Genomic DNA, 26803 nt, shown 5'->3' with positions numbered 1-26803 from the left:
TAGGGAATATTAAAAAAAGATGGCACATTTTCAAAACATGTCTTGTTTATTTTCTGAAGCACACATCCAGTATCTAGATGAATGAATAAAAGAACTCCAGGACACTGAATAATAGAACAACTATCAGCAGGCATGGCTAATGAACCTTCCACTGTCCTGAGGCCAGAGGCCAACAGGAGGGACACGTCTGTCAGAGACAATACAGAGTGAAAGGGGAAGGCTGTGTTTTTACATATAAAAGGAGTATAACAAAGCGTTTTTAAAAAACAATTTCAAAAGAAAAGAAAAGCAAAATATGAATAAGCAAGCATCTTAAAAAATGGAATTATGCTTAAAAACAGAAGACAAAGAAACAATAATATCCACATATTAAAAATGAAAGGGCCAAAAATCCCCTAAGCCCAATGAAGAGCTAGAGAAAGAGCAGCAACTTTTATGTCATCAATACTTCAAAAATAGGTATCTTACAGTATTTTTATTTTCTCAGTGTCTTTATACAGAGTATATTTATATAGTTTCTGCTGACTATTTTCACATTCTCACCACATAGTAACAAGTGCTTTAAGTAAAACATTTTGAAAAAAAAAAATCATGCACCTTTTAATAGTTTTGTTGGCCTATAAAAAACGGGAATGTTCAAGGCGACAAAAAAGAAATCTTTCTCAGATGCCTTTGTTCCAAGTCATTTCAAGTTCCACGTTCTTACACTGTCTGACTAGTCAGATCATGCCTACATAAGCTTTACACTGTGGAGAAAGCAACACAAAACCGTACAGGGCAGGCAAGCGTCTCAACATAAAGGCTCCTAAACTCATGAGTCCAGAGAGGAAAGGCAGGCATTCTCCACTAAATTAGAAAACCCCCACATGTATAAAAATGGTCTCACACAATGTCAGCGTGTCGACAGGTGATGCTTGTGAAACTGAGCAGTTCCTTGGAGAAGAGTGTTGTCTTCCCCACAACAACTCTTATTGGCTTCTTTTGGGCCATAATTCATTGGGTTGTGATATCCGATAGTCTGCCCTGGTTGTGTCCTTCCCTCCTGGGATTGGCTGCTGGGGTTGTTCATCTGCACCACTGTGAAGGGGAGGGGAGAGTGACAGGCAGGGCTGGTTTGAGGAGCGCAGGGAGGGGGGGCGACGAGAGAATGCGCCTCCACTGTACTGCACAAATGGCAACCGATCCTGAGATAGCAGGAGTCTGATACAAAAACACATCACAAAAGGCACTTTATAAAATGACAGTGCTTCTGTTCTAAGGAAATTCAAGTTGACAGAGTGAAAGAGAGAGTCAGAGAGCGTCTTCCCCAAAAACATTCTCTTCAGTGTGAGACTAAAGCAAGAGACGGTTTTGTTTTAACAATCAATCAAAGCACAAATTCACTACTCGTGTCTCTCACGACCGCCTTGATTCATCCCCAGAGAGCTCCGGGTCCAGCACGGTGAGAGAACAACAAAAAGAAAAAAAAAATAACGTCACACTACAAACTCGCCACTAAAAAATATAAAGCCAGAATACAGTTGCATTGCAGCGGATTTCATGTTTGCGGGCTCGGTTGCTGTGAGCAAACTATGTAAGGGTCTGTTCCACACATGTCTACCATAGAGCCTGCGCCATGTTCTTGGCCCCTGCCCGTGGTTTCTAGGAGCATCCATTCAACTGACCCCCGCCTCTCCCAAACCCCCTGCCACAGCCCCACCCAGCCCCCTTCTCCGCTCTCAGTCATCGTCCCCTCCTCCGTAGAGGTCGGCCAGCTTCTTGAAGCGAGGGCCCCAGTCGTTGAGGTAGTCATAGTCCTGGTCCCCCGAGCTGATGGAGTTGAGTGAGCTGACAGAGCCGGCGGTTGAACCGCTGCCCTCGTAGTCGAACACGAGCAGGGAGTCGTAGGGAGGAGCTGTGGGGTCGTTGTCTGCTGCCCTCAGACCCTGGAGACACAAAGACAGACAGATTGGAAATGAAAAATCTACAACCCCCTCTCTATGGTGACAGTTACAGTATTTGCTCTTCTGTGTGGTTAGCCTGATATACTGTATCATGATGGTCGTTTAGCGACACAGGATTTAGGCCAATCGTTGTTGTTCAACCAACACTCTAATGGAGGTGATGATTTTTCACACGTTCCGGGGGCCAGACTGTAAAAGTTGCAATAAACTTGGTCTCATCCTGCTCACCCACCCATTAGGGTTTTAATGTTCCATCATGGTCTGAAAGCTGTTTCAGAGCCAGACATTGAGCTGTGTACAAATAGTTCTTGCAACATCACGGCTGACAGTAATACAATTCTGGAAAAAATCATTTCTTTTTTGAAATATATAAAAAAGTAATCAATTCTGACAACCCCCCTGCAAAAGAGAATCTGTCAGCCTTCAAAACATATGCTGTGTAAACGTTTGAGTCACATCAATGAGGTAACATTAACAGTCTGTGAACACTGCTAGACTGTCTAGCTTATGAAAATAAACATTTATGGAAACAAAACATCTTTTGCCCATTTTTGAACTTACATCATTGATGAAGTCTCCTATATCTCCAGGGTGGGGCAGACTGGGTCTGACAGGGTACTGCGACTCAGCAATCACAGGTCTCTCGTCCACCCTGCGCACCCCTGCTGGCTTATTGATGATGTGGTCTAAAGACTCGGGCTGCTGCAGCTGGCTCAGGTCGTAGTCCTGGATGAAGGCCATAAAGGGAATGCTGAGACACATCCTAATCTTCTTGCCTATCTTTTTCTACTTTTGACAAATCCACATTTTTTTTTCTGATTTACTGACTACCGCTCCATTGTTACAGTGTTTTTAGTAGGGCCAATTAACAATCAAACCCAAATGATTAACCTTTTTCCAATTTAGTGATTCTCTATATACAACTATGCATTGTGTGTTGAATCGTTTTCAAGTTGGTATTTCTTTTTTGGCCCGGTCCGACTGCCCGCCCTCACAGACTTTGATGTGCATTCCTGTTAAGTCCGTCAGGGCTCAGGACTGACCTGCAGAGAAATCTGTGCTTTCTAACGGACCTTTGAACCCTTTTGTAAATCTGCAGCGCTGCAGTCTTTGCTTGAGGGAATTACCCACAATTCATAGTGTTCTAATATTAGAAACAAGGATGTCAGGGGAAGACTGAAATGTTGAAAAAATAATGAACATGTTACAATTCAGATAGCGGTGGTGGTTTTATCAAACATTACTCATTATATGTAATGAAAGTTATCGTTAAACAACAAACACAAATATGAGCGTTGCAGTTTTCTGTCGCATTGCTCTTAAAGCATGTTCACTGACCATGCAGGTGAGAGCTTTTAATAGTCAATACACACTCTTTCTTTCTCTCTGAGAAACTCACAAACACTGTTAGTCAGCTGATATTTATGTGCTAATTATTTTAACTGCACTATGTGATTGCTGTTCTATTTATATTTATTGCTCATTTCTGTGAGTCTAAACTAAATGGCACATAACAAATGTGGTCCAAAATGTTATAATGTTATAAATAAATGTTTAACTATGTGTTGTAATTAGAACAGGTTGTTGAGTTTTCTTAACTGCTCTCCCGCAGCTGATAAATAATTGTTCCTACTAAATCCACACACAGGTGCTTAAGAGTGAAAATATGTCTCCATACACTGCAGCCATCTGACGCTAGGGTGTGTTTGTGCACTAGATATCTGGTGTGTGTGGGTGTTGGAAAATAGCAAGTATCAAAAATGGCATAATTAATAATACATTTCTGAATTAATCAAAGCTGTTGGAGCTTAACGTTGTTGAAGGTTTTCATTTATTTAGAAAATAGTATTAGATAAGAAGAGGTGGTGTGCAGTGGGTGTATAACTTATATAAGTTTTCAGATATCTGGGCAGAAAAGGCGCCCGTCATACAGAAAGAGTTGCACAGTCGACTGTACGTGGAATTCAAGCCAAGCAGCATTTTCAGCCCCAGCACTTGTTTGTAAGGCAGAGGGCAGATTGCACCCTGAAAACATTTTTCTAAGTCTCACTCACTTTTAGAAAAGTACATTTTGTTCTCTACAGACTCTCTCTGCGGTTCAGCCGAACAAGACTTTCCCAATCTTGTTCATGGTTAATTTTACAATTGTGGTAGATGGACTAATTCATTTTGGTAAGATGAAGTAGTTTATAATTGACCATTTTTCCAGTATTAGCCATTTGATAGACAATTAATTGCCAACTATATATGATAATTGATTATTGTTTTTTAAACAAAAAGGCTAAACATTCACTGGTTCCAGCTTTTCAAATGTGATGATTTTATGCTTCTCTTTGTCATATATAATAGTAAACTGAATATGTTTGGGTTTTTGACTGATCTTTGAAAAAAAAAAAAAGAAAAAAAAGAATCTTCCTCATCGATGCCACTGCTGGTTAATAGCTTTTGTTAGTTATGAATATATTTATGATCTTCAAACGTTACCTGGTCCTCCTCTCCTCCTCCCTCCTCATCATACTTGAGGATGTTGTCCCTGACATCGTCCTCGGGGTCGATCAGCAGGGGCTTTGCCTGCCGCTCCTTCTCTCTGCGCTTCATCCACACCACAAACAGCAGAACCATGCCTGTGAAAAACACACACAGCAGTAGCAGTCAAGAGTTAATGCTGAAACGCTGAGAAAAGGTGTATGTTGAGCAGTCTTACAACTGAATTTTGTCATTTTCATGATGTATGATATGTACTGATGCACTGATCAGTGGGTTTGATCATTCCACTGTGCTGTACTCACTGAGTAGTATAATGATGCAGATGAGTATAGCAATGATGGCCCCGGTGCCGAGGCCGGCGGCTGCCACGGCCCCTGTGGCGCTGCAGTCCCCGTTATCATCACAGGGACAAACTTTGACTCTAATCACCGAGCGGTTGGACAGAGGAGGGTTCCCTGAATCCGATACGATGATGGGGATCTCGTACACAGCCGCCTCCAGATAAGGGATCCTTAGCCTCAGCTGAGCGTAGTCACCTGGAGAGTTGGAGTGAGACAGTGTTGATGATGGAGAGTAAACAGTGGGAAGGGGGAAAACATTAAGAGATAGAGGAGAGTGAGTAGGAGTGGAAAAAGACAGGAAGGAGAAGAGGGGGAAAATGAGATTAGACAGTGTACTGCAGAGAAATTACATTATGTTGACTGCGGGATTTCATGTCACCATGTGCGTAGGTACGAGTGAATGACATACCAAATAAAAGCTGCAACTAAAGAAACTGCACAGCAATCATTCTGACACGCATGTATGCGATGAGGCATTAAAGATATAAAAAACAACAACAACACAACGTATAACCTTCAGCATCTATCACTCAGCCAAGCTAAGACGAGTGCCTCAGTGGGAGAAGAATCCAGGTATGTGATCAGATTTGTCCTCAAGACAACTGCTGTGATACATCCATCTGGGTGGATTAGGTGACAGATCGGTTGCTCGGGGGACAGAGAGATGAATGGATCTCATTTGTCACAAACGATAGATCGTATGTCAACACTGGATGGCTCCCGCGTCTCTCACTGTGAGCTTTGTGAGACATTTAGTTAAACTTGGACTTTTCTCACAGCTTACAGCAATCCCTGGTCTACTGATTGATGTCGCCAGTTATTCTGGAGAGGGCTTTTGCATCCCATCTGTTAAGTTTATGGTTTGATTCAGCTGGGGATGCAGAATGGTTATTTTTCATGCCCCACATACTTCCTCAATGTTACAAGGGCAGGTCAAATATTTTCAATATGAATCGGCAGCAGAGACAGTATGAAGCATTTAATTACCGCTGAGTCTGGAAATAGTCCAGTTGCGGCGAACGCTGGCAGGAAAAGAAGGCAGTTCGAAGACAAAGGGCCCTACGTTGGGGTCGGCGTCAGCGTCAGAGGCTGTGATGTTGATCCTGGAGTTGGGGCGAGCACGCTCGCACACCTGGGCCTCCCGGGGGATCAGCACGGGTGCGTTGTCGTTTACGTCGATCAGATAGATCTGGAGGGTGCCGGTCCCACTGGCTTGAGGCGAGCCTGAGGGGAGGCAAGAGGAAAGAAAGGAGGCAAAGAGATCAAAGGAGGAGACGGCGAGCTAATAACATGCCGACAGAGAGCGGAGTGAACGGTGAGGCGGAGGAGTAAAGATGAAATAAGTGAAGATGGAGCAAAATGCAGGAAAGCTACAGAAGACGGCAAAACAATTCTTCCATTTCAGTGACATTTTTTCCGCTGATTCATGTGTGGAAGTGATGAAATGAGATGTACGGGCAAACAAACAATTGTGAGGAAAGTGTGCATTTGTAGTGGAGCACCCAAACAAAACAGGCAGAGCAAATAAAAGGACACATACATTTTTTAGTCCTTGTGTTTCAAACTGGCTGCTTTCTGAAAAGGCTGGGGCGAGACTCATATTGGAGGGGACAACACTCACATAAAGATTGCTGTTATCTGCACTCTGCAAAGCCCACTGGGAAATGAGTCAAACGCTAACCCTTCACTACATTCAGCAACACAAGCTCATCATAACTTATTCAGGGTTTTCTCACGATTGTCAGACCAGAACAGAACCATCAGGTTGGGAGACATATTTTTTGATGTTTTATGCATTAACAGCAAATCCTCTAATGTGCTTTGATTACAATGCACACAGTAACAGAGCTGCACTTTAACTTGATGGAGAAATTATGTTTTTCTGCCACATTGTCTCTGCTGCTCTTGATGCTGTTGTACAACAAACATGGTGCTGGGAATAAGCGGCTCATTGTTTTTTAAGTGCCCTGCTTGCTTTTCAAAAAAGCAAAGTGAACTTGAAGATGTTATGCTGGTTTGTCTCAAGCCTGTGCAACATGAAAACAGTGAAAACATTTGCAATGACATTGAACTCTAGTGTGAGGTTAAATATTTAACTCTTGGACTGAAAATGAAAATGAAAAATGTTTTTTGATGATACTGACCTACTTGAACACAAGACTATCTGTCAAAGTTTAGGCACTTTTGGTTATTTCACATAGTCTCTGCTCTGTTTGTGGTGGGAAAAAATTATGTCACACATTTTCATGCAGCAATTAGGATTTAACAACATTTGAAACAAGAATGGGGGTCACTGTGAATCAAATCTGATCAAACCAGACCCAAACAGTCCTAATGCAGCAGTTTAGCTGAGGTTTTGAGTGCTAAACTCTTGTAATAAATAACACATTAGGATTTTTTCTTCAAAATGTAACTTTTAACTTAAATAGTCATTCATATTTCATATCAGAAATACTACTAGTTTTCAGCCATTCAGCACTGGCAGAAATGTGGGCACAGTGTGTATCATGCAAAACAAATCAGCTGTACTACAGATTTGAGGTACTTATGCTTTACTAGAGTATTCCCATTTTAAGATTCTTTATACTTCTACTCAACTACATTTTAGAGATACATTTTCTTCTTTTTACCTATAGCTACTGGTTTGAAGATTCAAATTTTACACACAAAACATATCTGCTATTCATTTATTTATTTGTAAGATTAAAGAAAGATATATGGAAGTATATGAGGAATTAGCTTTACCTCAATCTTAAAGCATCGATGGGGTTAGGTTATATGGTTTAAATCAATATTGTTTGTGTGTGTTTTCACATGTGATTGTATGCAAAATCACATATGAAATAATAAAACTGACGTTCACTGTTACAAACTGTGTATGCATTACATGAGACACATGTAAATCCAGAAGCTCAGTAAGTCATTTTTGTAGTGCATGATTAACATCTGTATAGAATCAATGTTTAATCGTGTTTGTATTGTCACATTAAAATTCGACTGAAAGTTGATCAGGTATACCACTCAAATATACCACTCTAAAAGGGGTCAGTCAGCAAAATGAGAACTTTCACTTCTGACACTTACTACAGTTTGCTGATAAAACTTCTGTATTTTAATTTAAACACAATTTTGAATGCAGGACGTTTACTTGTAATTAAGTGTTACAACTTTTACTTTGAATCTGAATATTTCTTCCGCTGCTGATAATCCTAAATATTCATCAGTGACACCACTTCTGATTACCCCAAACTATGGCTGAAGAAAGTGTGTGCACTGATCTGTTGAACAAACAGTGATATATTGTGGCCTTGATATTCAGCTGACAACCCCCTGCACGCAGCCTGTCAGCATGCTGAACAAAATTCCTGATGCAGTGCAGCATAGAGTTTACCCCAGTAGCTCATCAGTATTGTACTTCAACTTTTTCTTTTCTATCAGACTGTAACTTGGTGCATCAACTATGTAAAGGTCTGTTGCCCCAGGCCCCAAGGCCCATCGACCGTCTTGTCGGTTATGATTGGCTGGGTGCTTTGTTGCTTCTTACGCTTCGCTTGAGTATAGAATAAGTAAAGAGAATTTCAATCAAAGTGGAATATATCCCCTTGTTGACACTGGGCTACAGAATCAATAGGCAGTCAACAGTTTGAGCTTAAGTTGGTGTGCTTCAGGGCAGCCAATCCCTCATTTCTCACTGGAGTAAAAACACCTGGGTCCCTCCTACTTACACAGAGAGCAAGCACCTCTATTTGTAGTGCTTTAGTACTTTAGCTTTATACATTGTTCCAAACACCTGAGGCTGATTCTTAAGACCTTAGTTCATTGGCTGATATTCTTCTTCTTTTTTTCTATCAGAGATGGGGCAATGACGGTCAGTGCATATTTATATACAGTATACTGTATAGTATACAAATAGATGTATATCATTATACACTAATGAATACATAGTTATGCATATTATATTTAATTTTTTCGGCCAATAGATCCTCACAAACGTTACAGACTGGACCTTTAAGGTACCAACCCAATATATAATATAATACATTATGTTTCATAATGTGATCGTTTTAAATAATCAATGCCTAGTAGTAGTAGTAGTAGTAGTAGTAGTGAGAAATATGTCAAGACGTGTTACTTTATTATTTTGTGACCATTACATTCATCCCCTCCTATGGCACTTTCATTCTTAAGATGAATGATGATGAAAAATAGTAACAGACAGCTTCCGGTCAGTCATATGATGATTTAAAATGTATAAGTAAAGCTGACCTTTATAATTACAACAACAGAAAAACAAACACAAACACAAACAAATAGCTATAGCAGCTGTGTCAGGCTGTGAATAGACACAATGCTAACAGACATGTTGATGTTTAGCAGGTTTAAAGTCACTTCAGTTTAGTGTGTTAGCATGCTTATATTTGCTATTTATCACTACTACTACTACTGATGCTATTAGCTTTACAGGTATTTGGTCATAAACCAAAGTATTGGAAAACGTAGAATTGTGACCTCATGATGGCACTAGATGAAAAGTTAAAGGATCACCAAAGGTATTACAATTAAAATTTCTTGGCAATCCATCCAATACTTCTTGAGATCTTTCAGGTAAAACCACAAACGTCGACCTCATGGTGGCGCTAGAGGAAAAGGATCACCAAAGTCATTAGGATTCATCCTCTGGAGGCCATGAAAGGTTTTATAGAAATTCCAGTTTGGTATGCCCCTTGTCCCATAAATGTCCTATTGTTTATCACATAATCAAGACACACACAGTCATCCTGACTTACCCGACTTACCATTGTCGAATGCTAGGAATGTGGCCTCGTACACATTGTTTTTGACGTACATGGACTCTCGGTCCAGCAGGGCCATGGTGGTGATCTGACCATTGGTCCTGTTGATCTTCAGCCAGTTAGCTGGGTCTGACAGCTTAGAGTACCTGTACACACACACACACACAACACACACACACAGACAAAGAGAAAGCCAGATACTTCATTAAATCCAAACGTAAATCCACAGAAACATATTCCACACATTAACAGCCAACTGTTACTTGAATTCCAGCAGCTCTGAATCTTTTATTTGTTGATCCAAAGTGCCCATTATCAAGTTGAATGTTCATTACCATAATAAGCAATACCAGCCAAGCACCTTTGAAATATTACAGTGACATGGAGAGCGGAACATATGTTCACCAAGCTTATCATAGCGGCAGCTCATTAGCATGAAGACAGATGAAAACCTGAACCCATATGCAGAGCAGCCAAGCAGTGCTCTTAACAACTTCAGTGCTCTTTGTACCCACACAGCCGCCACAGCAGCCGTCACCGGTCGTGACATCAACGGAGTGGAAAGTGACAGCTGCAATTAAAGTCCATAAATCCTATTAACAACTATGACGAGTCTTATAACAACTGACCGAGTGGAGGAAGTGCTTGTCTCTCAGGTCTAATGGTTAATTGTTGACAAGAGGGAAGTTTCAGGGGTAGGTATATGGCCTGCGTGTCACCGTGATGAGAGGAGGTGGGGGAGGAGAGGAAAAAGCGAGAGAGATCAGATGCGTGTTTCTGAATGTAAGCAGTGGCAATGCTGAGGGGGAAAGGGGGCTTAATTAAAGTCTGACACTTTAACCTCACAGGCATGGAGCTAACTAATCCCACCTCCAACTAAAGACACACTTCCGGAACACACCTAGCAAACAGAAAGACAGACAGACAGACAGACAGAGAGACAGACAGAGAGACATGCTGACGGGGACACCCACCACCATCATCATATTTATTTCTCATTTTTTTCTTGAGAGAATAAAAGAAATAGACGAGAATAGATATAATTTCTAGTGAAAGAGCTTGTCATGCAGTGTTAGTCAGGATCTGATGTTGCTCTGCAGGTTAGATTCTGACTGGCACTCTCATCTCCTTCCTCTGCCAACAAGATGTCACCTCCTGCTGTCTTCACCTACAGCTGGCAGAGCAAAGTGTCTTACTACATACACTTGTGGCAACTGCCTCAACCATAATGCTTTATTTGGGGTCCTGGAGACTCTGGGCTGTCTTTAACAGCTCAAACAACATACCCTACATTACTGTTATATCAGCTTTAATACTTCATTTTCTCAATTTCATGAGAATTGCTTATAAACATGGTTTTGAACTAATAACATGTTTCAGAAGACCATGACAGAAAATCATGCATTACTTCTGTTTGGGCTCTCAGTGAGCACAGCTGTAAAACATGATAAAATACAACAGATTTTAAGAGTCTCCATATCTGTAAGTGTTGTTGACAGTGCTTTTTATTCAGCACTTTCCCTCCTAAATCCTAAATAGGTATATTTGTTTATTCATAAGAGACATTACAGGGGGTATATTATATATTATTATTTAGTGTCATTTGGACATTTCAGTTTTTTGCTACCATCAAATGTAAAGTCAGTTTGTGGCAGAGAGAAGGGATCTTATTAAAACCCAATATTTTTGGGTATTATTAAAATCAGAGGAGAAGAAAAAAAATATGTGATGGAAATGTTGGTGTGGGGTTTGAAAGAAGGGACAGTTACAAAGATCAAATAAAAGACACCACTGAGTTGCATTGCAGGAATTGTAGTGGTGCTTCCTCTATGCAGGCTGCGTAGACGTGTAAATGTCAGGATACCTCAGCCCATGCTGCTTTTATTTTGGATGTTCTTTTTTTAATCTGTCTCTCATGAGTTTCCCACATTCATGGAAATGCAACACTAAATTGCATGTGTACAATTTAAACTAATCCTGAACATAAGCCCTAAATCAAGATGTGAAATAGACGTAGAGGACCAACAAACATCGCCTCACAGGGCTAATATTGTAATACTAACAAGAACAGAAAAACACACATAAATTAGCTCTTTCTGCCAGTGAGATCACATCTAACAATAAAGTCAGCTGGCTCCTCTCCCATCTACACAGTGCACGCACAGGCCATTCACAGATCCTTGGTGGATGCTCGTGTGCATGTTTGCGTGTGTTTGCGAGTCTACGGTTGTGCATTTTGGTGTCTTTTGTGTGTGCTTTAGCGGGGGTTCAAGCGAGGTCACCTAAAGGGAATACAGCAGCAGCAGCAGAGATGAGGCTGTCTGCTGGCAAGCTGCTTTGGAGAAGACAGCAGCTCTGAGGTCCCATCAATAACAGATCCACAGACTGACAGAGAAGAAAGTGACAGGGTCAGCGGGAGCGGGAAGGAGGGGAGGGATGAGAGGTAAGAGAATAAAAGAGGAGTTACTTCTCTCAAAAGGCAGAGGAGCTCAGCCCACTTAGTTTGCATGACATGTCTTTTTAGGAGAAGGAACCTGAGATGCGGATATTGCTCACTCTTCTGTACAGTATATATATGTGAGTACATCTCCCACTGCCTCCCCCGCTATCAATTCAGTAACATTTCCACTGGATCCCTCAGTGAGAAGAGGCCGTCTCACTGACATTAAGAAAAATCAATCTCCCTCTTTGGGGCAGGCTATGGAGTGGAACGGTGCTGCTGGACCTCAGTGGGCATGTGGGAGTTTCTATCACACATGGTCGATGCCTGGATGGCACGATGCCCGCTGTGTGTCGTCCCAGTTAGTAAAGGATGGAGGGAGGGATCAATGAGGAGGAAGAGAAGAAGGAGATAAGGATCTCCTGAGGAGGGCAGCTAGACAGTGTCCAACTCATTACAGGATGACCTCTTCACACAGTCGCCTGGCAACAGGGAGGTAACTGGAGCTTGGCATGTGGGCGAGGGGGTCGGCTGAAAGTCACAGAAGAGGGACAAACTGTGGAAAAAGCATTCACCACGGATAAAACACTGGTGATACTCATTTAATTGTTTGGGAGACAAAACATTGGAAATTCTTCACTATATCTGTTTATCAAGTAGTCTTTGGCCATCAGAGCGTCAGTCCTCTACCACTGACTACTGTAATATGAAATCTGAATGCATTTATAACAGAGGAAGTTATAATTTATATAAATGCAACTGGAAACTGGAAAAGAAAAAAATGACATGTTAAAATGTATTGCACTGTATAAGATATAACCAAATATAAGTAAAAAAAACAGAAAGAGATTCCAAATGAAAGGGGTTGAGAATTATAACCAGACTGCAGTTCTCCTCAGCTCTACATTATGTTTCAACGCCTGCAACTTAACTGTTTTGGTTCAGTCTCACTACTCCCATCAAACTCGTTTCCAGACAAACAAGGGAGCTATTTTCAGGCAAAAAGCTTTACTCACTGTAAGCTACCAAACAGCGCCAAACAGCTGCAAGATAAAGTTAGTGACTAACTGATGAACATAGTGGCGCTAAGGAGCCAGATGTAGCAGATATTCCTTCAGGAGTTGGTGGGAACCAAAACAGAGCTAAAAGAAGAGTGACTATTGGACTGAAATGAATCAGACAGACAGAAACTTATCTCCAAATGCATGCTGATGTTGCTTCATGTATGCTGGATGTGTAAATAATCACCTGTTGCTAACATGTTCACTATATCACAGCTGGTTTGGTCCCACCCCAAAAATCAATTAGCTTTAAAGATAGTTTTTATAGCGTTTTAGTATTTCAGGTTAAGAGGGTCCTGTGAAAATATGCTGATCAGAACGTTCAAAGTGCACTTCTGTTGTGTCAGTTTACTTATGTATCACATTCAGCAAATAGGTGAACCGTCCATATTGTGATGTACCTGACAGTCTGGTGAATGAAGTGGTCAGGGTCCTGAGCAGCAAACACAGTAAGAGTGGTCCCTGCAGGCACACCCTCCTCAAAGCGGATCGTCTTAGGGTTGACGGGGAAGACAGGTGGCTCATTCACATCCTGAACTGAAATGGTGACTCCAGCGGTGGACTGAAGCGAGGACTGAATGCCGCTGGCCAGGTGGGCCTGGTTGGACACCACCACGGTCAGCATGAAGGCACGATTCATCTCAAAATCCACTGGCTAGTGAAGGAGCCGATGAGGTGGGCGAGAGGAGAGAGAGACATAGAGAGAATGATGAGAGATGGGAGGAAAATGAGTGTAGCTGATTGCAAGACTGGTTCTAACTGTGTTCCAATTTGAGCAATGACATATAATTCAGTGAAAACAATGTGAGACCAAAGCACTCAGTCAACAACATCTGGCACTTCAGAGCAGGTGGAAGCATACAAGATGCGGCGTTGAATAATAATAAACTATACACTTTTATTTTTAAAGAGCTAAATATCAGACATCAGGATGTGTGGAGCGATTCTTCCACTTTACCTTGACCACTGTCAGCATGCCCTCATTGGTGATGGGGTTGGTGCGGATAGTGAAATGTCCAGAGGGGTCTCCGCTGACAATACGGTAGACGGCGTTCCAGTTCGGACTGTGGGGCTGATCCCTGTCCACCACCGTCAGATTGGTCACCACCACATTCACCTTGTTCTCTGGCACCTCCCCTGAAAACTACAGAACAGGAAAGAGGGTGGGAGGAGGTGACAGTGGGGAGGATGGGAGAGATAACATTATGCTGATTTTGCTCCAGCAGTCGGCTAATGCATGTTAATAAGCTGATTTATTGAGAGTCTAAACATTTGCTTGTGCCATCATCAATCTTTGAGCATTTCCCATAATTGTTATTATGAAAACAAACTGCTTTTAGGGTCATGCCAATAATGCTCATTACATTGGAACATGAATTAAAAGTGGTGCAAAAACAAATGGGGGAGAAATCAGATAGATGGCAGAGGAAGAAAAAAGAAAGAAGGAAGTTTAAATGTGGATAATAGAGAATCATATCTTCCATTATGTTAATGTTGTCCCTTATTCCACTCCATGCTCATATGAAACTCTTTATTTGAACTAATGGATTTGTTCAATTAAGTGTTTACCCATTTAATTTAGATTCTGTGCATTTACCAAATCTAGGTCTTAATAAGCAATTAGATAAGTACTGTAATTAAGGCAGCGGTAGGAATAATCTTTGGCTAATGATCTTCATTATATTGCAATCTGAAACAACTCCCCTCTGAACTAACTCTGGAGGAAACTTGGTGACAGCTGCAAAGCCTGAAGAAGAATTTACAGCGCTATGGGATACATGTCTTTCTCTATAGGGATTTATCTGGCTACAGAGGGACGGCCCCTCATACTCAAAGGTAGACACACACACACACACACACGCACACGCATGCTAAAAGCCCTCATTGTCAGACAATAATCCGTGTTTCCTCTTGTGAAGTGTTAACTTGTTTATGGTGTGTGTCTGCCAGCTGCTGTTCACTTTAATGGCTTCATCATCGTGGGACCGAAGCAGCGTCCAAACCGCTCGATTCCTCTTTTCCCTCTCTCCCTCCCTCCCTCCCTCCTTGCCCCCTCTTCCTCTATCCCCTGCAGTACGACCAGGCTGATAAGCACAGAACAAATTAAATATGCACTCTCAGTCTCTGGTGTGTGGGCTGCTCCATTTCATTTTCACCCCAAGCTTTAGCACAAACACCACCACAAACCTTCCAAGCTTGTTTGGGCTGTGCTGTCAGACAGCCAAATGGAATATGCTCTCTTAGAGGCGTACACAATGGTGCTGACTGTAGGGGAGGATGCTTCCAAAATGGCCACTCTCTCTAAAATGCAATGTGGACCCATTGATAAGCCACTAAGGCATAGACTTTGAGTTTCTGAAGGATTTTGTAGTTACAAAGAAGGGGGAAAAAGAAGCGGGGCAAATAAGATTCATTTGTAGGTAATCATCAAATGGGACCTCCGTTTGCCAGAGAACATAACATTGAAATGAGACAAAAATAAAATGAATCATTAAACTTTAATTTGAGTTGTTATGTAAGATTTTGTCCATATTACAGACTATCCTGACTTTATAGGGCTTTATATACACACTTTATGTGCTTTGCCTTTTTAAACACTCAACAAGTCAAGGACTTTATTAGGTTCACTTTTTTTGTAAGCTAAGCAAACGCATCGCTTTTTTAATGAACTTCAGAATGTACAAAAGTAAGTGAATGCATCACATGTGACGTTATTTTAGCAGTACATTCAGTCTGCTGCGAGTTCAAGCTCATACGTTCAGTTCAGTACAGAGCCCGTTCTATACAAGCACTGTTTCTAAGATTAATGGTTCAGCAGCCTATTTTTTGCAAAAATGATCACATTATGATTGTTTCTGTGGTCTTTCAATAAGCTTATAACAAGAAAGTTAAAGTTAAATTACTGATTTGGTTAGTGACTATATGGTGATTCAGCACAGTCAGATTATTTTCAAGATTCAGATTTGGCCACACACAGACTGAATACCTCTAAAAACTAAGTGTAACAGTAGCACAAGTAGAGGGCAGTTGTAAAGTTAGCAACCTGACTCATTAATGTCAGTAATATCAAGTTTGCTAACATTAGCTGCTATAAGTTTCTGAATATACCAGACGGAGACCACTCCCGTTTTCTGTACAGTTTTTTTATCTTTCTTATCTTCATTTAAGTACTTTATTCTTATGTGATTTTTGTGTGATTTGTATATTTTTGTGTGATTTGTATATTTTATGCACCAATGCACCAAGACAAATTCCTCGTATGTGTAAAAACCTACCTGGCAATAAACCTAATTCCGATTCTGATTCAGACTGTAGCTGCAAAACCCCTGAGTGGACTGAACCGAGCAAGGTTTTTATTTCTTCTTTCCAAAGTGACATTGTATAGGTTAGGAGGTAGGGGCACTTTAGTTGTTGACCCTTGGGAAAAAGTGACTTTTATGGCGTCACCATTTAAAGCATAAGCATCATCATGACACATTATGTTAGGGTCTTATTTCATGTCAATAGATCACACATGTATGAAGGTCAGCACTGAACAAAACCTAGATACAACGTCCCTTTTGCCTGATCACTTCTGATTATTATGTTTAAAACTGTCCACAGACTAGCCTTCAAACGTGTGAGCGGCAGTCAGCCAGGAGAGATTAGAGGGTCTACAGTGCTGTACAGACATTTAGGAAAATAAATGTGCATCAAGGTGCAGTGCCCTGTAGGGGAAATCTACTACCTTCTTACTGAAAACTGATTCAGGAATGGAAAATGTTCAATTTTAGACGGCAGAGCTACAGTTGAGCAAGACTAAATGAGCACTTCCTTTCCTTCATGGGGTGTTGAAAACAACACCAAATGATAATGACAACATTATGTAGGAATAAATGTCCCAAAACAGACTCTTACTAATATCAGACTGACATCAGTCCACTTAAGATGGCTATTATGTCTTCACTATGGTGCATTAAAGATACAGCTGCTGGCAATAGGCATCTACCCTCACTCTCATTTTTTATGTAATACAGACATAACAAGCTGCTTTTCTAGCAGACTTCTCTGTTTTAACACAAATCAAAGTCGAGGAGTGGGAGGCAGAGGAAAGTGGTGAATGGCACTCCAACTCTTTCAGGTATTTAGAAGCTAGAAGCTGCAGCTCTACAGGTGTATCACAAATAGCACTCAGCACTCATTCAGATCTGTAAACCTGTGTGTCTGGGAGTTCAAGCTTTCAACCCCACAAGCAAGCAACTCTCCTGCTTCTCGTCATAGTGATTGAAAAACCACTTGGGGAGCTTTAGCAGGGGTGTGATACACTCGATTTGATTTAAGAGATAGAAATACCTTCTTTGTGTTTTTGTTATCACATAATGATGAACATAGCACTAACATAACATGTTAAGGCCCATGTGGTGATATGAATAAAACATTTTTTTCAAATTAGATGCTATATATCAGCTTGGTTTACACCCCCACAAGCAATTTCACTTAATTAGCCTGCTTATGTTTTCTCTATGCCTCCCATAGAGAGCAATAAATTCTTCTTGCGTCTGTCATGCACAAATAATTACTGAACTGCTCCAAGTCTAGTTGCTTGTGTGGGAGGCAAAACAAAAAGTAGAGATTGACAAAGCAGCGGAAATGGCATCTGGTGAAGAACAGTTTCTTTGCCCGGGAATGTTTCATGTGTGGCTGTTTGTGTCTACGTGAAGGACATACAACAAAAACATATCTTTACTCATTTTTACTCATTACCATTCTTAAATCACAAATCAAAATATGGGAAACTGCTCCTTTACTGAGACGCTCAGGCAAATTTACAGTCATTTTCTCAGGAGGGTTGCAGGGAAAGTAATGCAGCCCTGAAGAGACGACAAACATTTATCACAGTGTGTGTGAGCATACATGTTTGTGCACGTCTCATCACTGTCTACTCTATATGTCAAGGACAACGCACATGTGTTCCTGTGTGTCTATTGAAGCGCATCATGTCCATTTTTCTGGCTAGCGGGAGGACTCTGGTCCAGAGCTCCTCCCCAGTGAAGAGTGGTGATGGAGCTAGCACCACAGACGAGGGACTGAGCAGTTCTGAGCGGAGGGGCAGCTTGTTTGACGAGCTCCACCCCTGACAGCTGGGGAGCTCTTATCAGAGCACGCGGCTGGAACTGTACTGGCATGCACGCTGCCGACGGCCCCGCGGAGGAGACGGGGATCACAGTGTGTGACGCTGACACACTGCTTGCTCTGCCTCTGAGCTCGGCAGCAGACAGCATCTGTCTCTCTCTGGAATCTCAGAAATCCAAGAGCTCACATAAAGAGCAGCTACAATCCTGTAGGTCTGTCAAGTTGCGGTCAGCATTTGATTCTGTTCTATCACCAGGCTGAGAATAGAGAATACAAGCTATATGTGGGGAAAGATGCAGGAACTTAAAGGCATGCATTCTCACTTTCAGTTCCTGTTTTCCTCATCAATAAGCTTTCACATAGTAACCCTCACTCTTAAAAACAAACAGCTCCCCACCTAACCATGCGCACTGTCATAGTTCAGTGGGCCAGCTGTAGCAATGTGGAGGTATCAGGACCAGGGCCACATGCATGTAGACAAGCCCTTGCCACCAGAGGCCCCCTTGGCAGGGAAAATACGCACAGGAAGGGAGGGAGGAGTATACCTCCCATCAACAAAACTGATCTCGATCTCACTTTCAGTCACAGCATCTTTTTCTGTCTCTCTATATGTTGTTCTTGCACAGTGTTTCTTAATCTGTGACTGTGTCTGTCCTTATCCTACATCTAGCTGTTGTATATGCATTCCCCTCATCTCAATGTTGCATGATTGCTGTGTTTGACAGGGACTAGATAATGTATTTTCTAATAATATCTGAGAGCAGTCTTTCACTTTGAGGTATGTGCAACCTGTTTCACCAAAGAATAATACACCCTCATCTGTTCAATGTATTATAACGGCTCTATGGTTGTAATACGGGGGTAGCATAGCGATTGAATATGGATTTGTTGAAATGAAGATACAGAGTCAAGCCCTGAGGTGAAATTGTTTGGCAGACCTTCCAGTTATGGCATATAGGCATACATTCTTCATATGGATTGTACGAATATTACTGGGGTGGGGAGGGTGGCTGAATCTTATCCTTATATCTTATACTTATTCATATACTTACCATATGCTAAAATAATACATTTATAGTCAACAACAAAATGATGAAAATACAGTTACTCTCAATTTTTTAATCAGAGCCGTTAAATAAATGGTTCTAACAGCCACCAGAAGAGAGACTGCTGATTTTGAAGAGAAAAATAAAGGCATAGGACTGTTACACTCTACATATGGCCAAAGGGCACTTTTATTACTTGTGGCGCATACAGAAGCCATCTTGTTGATGTAGCTATTTCTACAATAAATCTCACAGGGGAAGAATAAAATAAAATATAAACTGGGATGAGAAAAAGTTAAAGGACCCTCCACTGCTCTCTCATAAAATGAAAAAAATCCCTCTCTTCAGCAAAAGGAACCCCACATCCCTCCTTTTAGTCATTTTACACAGATCAGTTTAGGACTCACCGTTCTGACTGTCAGCTCTGGGGGGTTGTCGTTGATATCGGTAATGCTGATAAGGGCTGTGGCTGTGTTGGACAAGCCAAAATTCAAGTTGCCCTCCATGTCAGTAGCCTGGACAATGATGGTATACTGGGATACTTTCTGTAAAAAGAAGCAGAAAAAGACAAAAGCATACTCAGGGACTGGTATATCAAAAACAGAGGAATCAGTCAACAAAAAAAACATGTGACAATGACACTGTGAGTCATATGAATGAATGCTTGAAGCTACCAGCCACACATACATACATCTTACCCCCCTTTCAGAGCTACCCACTCACAGGAACAACAGAACAACTGGAGTCTGTTAGAATACCTTATTTGCGCAACAACAGATAGTGCACCACACACGCACACACACACAGACATACACAAAGTTGCAGGGAGGGAGCAATGTGTTGGTTAAATGCCCATCCATTATTGCCAAAAAGTCTTAGCTTTCCACTGTGGGAACAGACCTGGATCATCACTCATTTTAATGGAATGCCGCCACTTTAAGATACGCCACAGTGCTGCAGATAATACCAGGAGGTGGACGGGCCTTACTTTGTCCAGTTAACAGCGAGGGGGAGTTGCCCCAGAGCGCACTGCAGCCCACACTGCAATATTACTGTGCTATGATAAGAAACATCATCAAACATTGAGCTTTGTTCAGGCACAACGGAAAAACAAAGAGACAGAGAGACAGTGCATCCATATTCCAGCACTGTGACACTGTCCATGGTGCTGAAAGTTCAGTCAGTCCCCCGACTCACCACCGGAAAGAGGACTCTCTCTCCCTCTGTCTGCATAAGCCTGTATATGCTTTGTGGACTCTTCTTCTTCCTATTAATCCATTCGGCTCAGAGTTCCATTGTGCCACAGAAACGTCAGAGAGCGAGAGAGAATGGACTTCAAGGACAGGCCAGTGTTCGGCGCACGGGGGCCTGCTGATTTGTTCACCATTCACAATGTGTATTATCGATGGTCTAGTGTTCGTTTGTTGCTAGGCTAGTTTCGTTGCATTCACCCCGAGGTCACGCTTTCTAACAACTTGATGGCCAGTGACACTAATGTCAGGAACTGCCTGGAGGAACGAGAACAAACCCAGGCAGAGGTCTTGTAGGTGTCGATGGGGGAGTTATTGCTTGCTTCTTAGGTGGCTGCTTCTTTGCTTTTTTATTTCTTTGAGTTGTGGCTTTTTTCTTTTTTTCCTCCTCTGGTTTATTCTGTTCTCTTTGTTAACTCACATTCTGTGCTTCTTTTGATCTCTTGCTATCTTTCCCATCACATCTTGGTCGCTCAGTGTTCTCCGCCTGTCTGTTCTCTATCTGTCTATCTCTCGGTCTGTCTTTCTGCCAGTCTCTGTGTATCTCTATATCTTTCTCCCTCCCACTCCTTTTTTTCAGTCGTGAAGGATGCAGTTGATTGTTTGATCAGTCAAACCATTGAGGTCAGTTAAAACACCCAGCTGGAGTCATTTAGCATCTCTCCAAGTCATTATGAAGTGCGCAGACATGTTAATCTGCATCAAACCAACCCTATTAATGAAAACTCAATACTGGTTGCCCTTTATTAGACTCATAATGAAATATCAATACCATCTCCCCTCATAGAGTGCTTCAGTAAATAGTGCCTCCCATGAATGTGTTTCTCTGCAGACTCATTTAGATCCGGTCATATACATCAATCTAGAAATAGCACCAGATGGCTGTAGGAAGCTAATAGGCTCCGGCTTTGATGGACGCCTTTTTTTTTGGTCAGGTGAAGAGAAATGACTGGAGCTGAGCCAGCAGGTGGAGCTGTCACACAGTAGGAGCTGTGGCTGATGCGTCCTATCCTGCAGGGTTATATCACTCATCTGAGGGTAGTTGTGAGTTTATGGCCCTTCTAGTGCACACATACATATCCGCTAACGCTCCAGTGAGTGGGAACAGGTGGGACACTCAGACTCTTACACTGGGGATACACGTAAATGTGCACACCAAATAAACACACACAGACACACACACGCGCACGCACACACACACAGACACACGGGCAAGCACACTCTGCTGTCCATAAGTGGCTGCCCGAACAAGCCAGTAAAGGGCTCTCTAATGAGTCCTATAGAAGTGCTGAACAGAAAATCTCTCTGTTAGATTAGAGTCCAGTGCTGGCAGGAAATAGCGCTTCTCATGACCAACAGCCCAGAGTCCCCCACAGGCCTTGAGCCTCATGGACTTAATCTGCGGAAGCTGAAAGGCCACAGAAACACCTGTACACAGAACCCCGCCAACAATAAAACCCAATCCCTTTTTTCAAGGAGACCAAATTAGGTAGTTTACCATCCAGCAGACTGAAGAAAGAAATAGGAAAATGGCTTCAGGCTATCAATGTTAGCTACTCAACAAGTCAAGCCAAGCAGCCGGCAGGACAGGTGGAAAAAACCTGCCTGCTGGTTTGTAGGCAAATGGACTTGTGCTCCTGTGAGACTTTGTTAGCAAGAACAAAGTGGGGGAAATAATGGTCTGAACGTGTAAGGCGATGTCGAACAAGAAAATAGAGAAGAGTGGTTTTCTGGCAAAACACGTACAGTGGTGAATTAATTATACCTGAGCTGAGTGTGCATTTCCACTTGGTGCGCTGTAAAGGACCACTCAAAGAGGGTAAAAGAGGGAGAGGCCAGACGAGTGAGAGACTTGCTTTTACTTGTGTTGTATCTGGGTTGAGTTCCGGCCTGCCAGGCTCCTACTGGCTACAGTCATTAGTTTGTCACTTACAATCTGTCTCAAATGGCCTGGTTCTCGTGGCGAAAACTGTGGAGACCAGCTCCCTTTTTTCCTTTGACTACACTCTCTCTCTGCCTCAGTGACCATCAGTGTCAGTGACCCCAACTACAGTCTCAGTCCAGTTCAGCTGAGATCACTTCAATTAAATTTATTAAATTTGATCTGATGCTATTCGATTCCACTTCATTAGATTTTAGTTCAGTTCAAATCAGTTCAATTTATTTCAGTTCAGTTACACATGTTGGAATACTAACACTTCTATAGTTACAGCTGCAGTTGGGGGGATTCTGGTTGTGAAATACACTACACATCTACACAGTTGTTTAGACATTTTCCCAGGTAGTACCAAAATAAGCAGACAAGTCTGTTTTGTCTCTATCTTCATCACCCATCCGTCTCTTCATCCCTTGCTGGGATGTCTCTCAAGCTGGTTGAGGACAAAAACACAAGCCAGTGATGACTTATTGCAAGCTGTGCCCTGTTCTCTGAAAGCTTTTCTCTGAAACCCATTGTACAGACACTCAGATACGTAGGTAAATCTGGGATATAAACTCAGAATCCACTTGATTAGATACGCCTCCACATTTACGCAAACAGCTCAGAGTCACATACTGGATAAATAAAGGCTGTGAGTCATATGAATAAAGCTGTTAGAATAAAGCACGCAACACGACTGGGCATGAAGTTTAGTTTATCATCCAAGTGAGTATTACAATACAATAGACAGGACATGATTAAGCAAATATGAGCTGAGCATGATGGACATGTTGTTCTCAGACTTTCTGGCTCCAGGAGGTCACGGACAGATAAAAACTGTTATGCCAGATAGCATGCAAATGCTTCTTGTTCTACATTAGCAGATCATGTCAGGTTTCTCATCCGTCATCAAGAAGCAAAAAGAGGGCAGGTGGTCATTAAAATCTTGCCAAAATAGAAGGTTTCTAACATTTTGTTGATTCCAGGTCCACTGTGTAGGATTTAGTGGCATCTAGCGGGGTGATTGCAGATTGGGTAATGTGGAAAGTTAACCCTTCTGATATACTATAAGCAAAGAGTTTGCAGCTGTGCTACTGGCTGTGATGCTGTACTGCGGTACAACAGTGCTTTGAACTAAATGCAAATGTTGGCAATGCTAACATGCTGATGTTAAGGTATAATGTTTATTATGTTCGCCTAATTCACACTAAACACAAAGTACAGCTGAGGAATGGGAATGTATAGTTTTGCAGGTGCTTTGTCATAAACTAAAGTAAACTGAAACTAACAACTGATGGTGGGTGAAAAGCCAGGGGGACATAAACGTGTGTACCAACTTTAATGGCAATCAACCCACTAGTTTTTGACATTTCACTAAAACAATGTCAACATCACTGTCTGGGCACCATGAATGGCTGTAGCATAATTTCATGCCAATCATTAAAACAGATGTTAAGATATGTGACAAAATTGACCTGCTAGAGGAAATGTCAGGGGATCACCAAAGTCATCAAGATTCATGGATATTTGTATAAAATACAGTGACAATCCATCTAGTAGTTGTCGAGATATTTCAGTTAGGAAGTGGTGGCCTAACTGACCATGCTGGTAGCGTGGCTAAAAAAGACAGCCACACCTTACAAAACTTATTGGATGAGCCCTTTAGTGTGACAGGTCTATCCGATGAGAATGAATAGGTGGTGCAGTATCAGTTGTCATGCTAATGATGTGACAAAAGCTATAAAAATTGTCTACATACAGACAGAGGTAGGAGACAGTAGGAGAGATCCTGAATAAAGTTTGAAACTGATTTGGCACAACTGCTTCTCCAGTAATATCTCATATTTAAAAAAAATCGGATGTTAAAAATCTCTGTCCATTAGTTATTGTAGGATGGACATATATGTATAAGATTTGCAGGGAAAATGATCATATGGGTGGAAAAACATTGTGACTGTAGACGGCATTGGTGTAATGCAAGAAAGGTACACTGCTGACCATAGTTCATTTTGTATTTCCTCTCCCAAATCATCCTCCCACAGGGGCCTTCTGGGGGCTAACAGGGGACGTATTAGATGAACTCTATTGTAAACAAATGAGATTAAGCCCTTTAAAGAATAGTCTGGTGTCAAAAAATCATTAAGGTAAAAGCAGGAAACCCATAGAACGGACAAAAGAAATGTCTGCAAAAATTTTGCTTCGGTAGTGAATATTTATCTAAAGGCTGTTCAAAGTGTAAACCTGACCTAGACCAAAACTGAAAAGCATTATCTACAAGAGAGGGCGGAAAAACACAATTTGAAACTAGAGGGGCAAAAGTGCAACAACTATGTTTTTTTTAAAGACAAAACAAGGTCCAATTCAATACTAGCTAGGTGCACATTATAAGGGGAATATTGAGTGGATAGTTTCTTGATTGAATCTTGGCTACAAGCAGTCAACATCCACCTGAATGCATCTATATTGTTCATTCAGCAACCTGCTCACAATCCTCCGATGGCTTTGTTGTCTGGCTCCTGGAGCTTTGGTGCTAGGGGGCGAGTTAACATAACTCAGCATTTCTCTGAGACAATAAAGCCCCAGACCCATTTAGGATGCCTGCTCTGTGTCTGTATCCCCAGACTCTGCAGGTCCGAATGGAGCTATAGACTGTGGGCACTCATGTCCTTGAGGCAGTCCAGCCGATGTCCTAATCGACGGCGAGACAGTCCAACGTAGAGCTGGCATTAGCCTGGTGGACAGCCTGGCGCCAGGCCACACCACACCATGCCACGCCAGACTGTTCCAGTCCAGGGCTCATGGGAGATTGAGACAGCCTGGGGTAATGAAAGACAACAGCTCTGCCTGCCAGTGGAACCGGAGCCATGGAGAGAGGGCACAAAGGGAGAACATCCATGCCAGCTGTGGCACCCTGACATCTCCCACTCTGCTTGCTACCTGCTGCACCAGTATTGTGCTTCATTATAAGTGTGTTCCTTCTATAGTAGACTGAAAGGCAAGTGTCTTTTTGGTGCAACATATATAAAAATAAACAATTATTGAATAAATTATATTAAATTATGCAAACCCCAACCTAAACCTGCACCTTCTGCAATCTGACTTGTAATCTTAGTTCTGTCCCCCAGCCCCTTAAAAGCAGTCCATCACAAATACAAAAAAATAAACCCACACTCACATACAAATATTATGTTATACTCACTATCATTTACTATAATTTAAGATGTATAGAGTCAAACGCGCATGTACTGTACATGGCTTAGCCCAGCTTGTCTGCCTGTGGGCAGGAGCATGTGAGGTCATGGGAGGAGAGGGGTTGCGGGCAGCAAGTGAGGGAGAATAATTGGTATTCAGTGGTGTCAGAGGTAAGCGATACGAGGCTAACCTCCATGTACCCCCTGGTCTCCTCAACACGAGAGAACCTGCTTCACCCCTTAATTAGCACATGAATATTCTAATTAGACACCAGTGTGGTGGATGAGGATTAGCTAAAGTGTGAGAGAAAGAGATGGGAGAGGAGACAAAGAATATAAAGCATACCCTGCAAAGGTGTTAATAAAGTGAGTATGCATACTTGTGTCTCTGTGTCGCAGCATGTGTATGCACCACTCTGCTGCATGGATCCAGTTTGACACCATCTCATTCATCATATCTGCTGCTACTGCTCACTCCTGTGTGAGCGTCGCTGCTTCTAAACAACAAACCTAACTGTACGGGAGTGTGTATGCGAATAGGTGCCCCTGCCTCTGAGGCTGTTTGTGTGTTTGTGTTGATGACCTTGACAGCAGGTGGGTGAACTCCCAGGTGTGTCCCAGTTTTAGTGGGAGGATCAGAGGCAGGTGGGACTGAGCCTGGCTTGATGTGTCCAGATTAATGAGCTTTCCCTCACTCACATCAGCTGCTACTGCTGCCGCCTGGGCCAAGCTGGAAACAGGGACACAGAGCTGGCTCGCATTCACTAGACTCATTTATATTGTCCCACAAATGTATCACGCTATCATGCCATGCCAGCTCCGTATAAAATTTGGATAAGGAAAAAGCATTGATGTACTGTATTCTTCTGTTATCAAAACCTGGTTTTGTTCTTGAGATTTTAACCGTAATTATTGTCCAAATATGCTCACCCTACTCTTGGTAAAATCCTGCTTTAATTTCCAAAGTGTTGCCTGGCCGGGTTTAGTGCCGACAGGGACCAGTGGGACTTCTCAGAATATAAACATTATGAGACACACTCAACGGTGCTTTAATGTCGGTAGTAAAATCAGCCAAGTAAATTACGAGGATGAGATTATCCTCATAACTGCAGCATATGAATTTGAATGTTTCCCTGATTTTGCCAGTTGTATTTCTTTTAAAATCTTTCACCACAGAGGGACAAGAGTAGATTTGTGTTTGTGTGCGTGCGTGCGTGTGTG

General features: G+C 42.0%; 1 protein-coding gene across 1 annotated transcript in view; it reads right to left on the bottom strand.

Moving 5' to 3' along the window:
• Positions 1-1710: 1710 nt before the first annotated feature.
• Positions 1711-26803, bottom strand: part of cdh4 (cadherin 4, type 1, R-cadherin (retinal)) — a 64421-nt gene continuing 39328 nt past the window's right edge. Inside the window, exons 6-14 of the mRNA XM_035662557.1 lie at positions 19631-19768; positions 14024-14209; positions 13467-13720; positions 9568-9710; positions 5759-5995; positions 4733-4966; positions 4428-4567; positions 2505-2669; positions 1711-1925 (exon numbers count right to left, since the gene is read on the bottom strand). Coding sequence (XP_035518450.1) covers positions 1719-1925; positions 2505-2669; positions 4428-4567; positions 4733-4966; positions 5759-5995; positions 9568-9710; positions 13467-13720; positions 14024-14209; positions 19631-19768 — 1704 coding nt within the window. The 3' untranslated portion in view covers positions 1711-1718. The remainder of the gene's footprint in view (positions 1926-2504; positions 2670-4427; positions 4568-4732; positions 4967-5758; positions 5996-9567; positions 9711-13466; positions 13721-14023; positions 14210-19630; positions 19769-26803) is intronic.

Source organism: Morone saxatilis, unplaced genomic scaffold (genome assembly GCF_004916995.1).
Source record: "Morone saxatilis isolate NCDOM2014 unplaced genomic scaffold, NCSU_SB_2.0 Contig18, whole genome shotgun sequence".
In the NCBI taxonomy this organism is placed as follows: domain Eukaryota; kingdom Metazoa; phylum Chordata; class Actinopteri; family Moronidae; genus Morone; species Morone saxatilis.
This window is presented reverse-complemented; position numbering and strand designations above follow the sequence as displayed.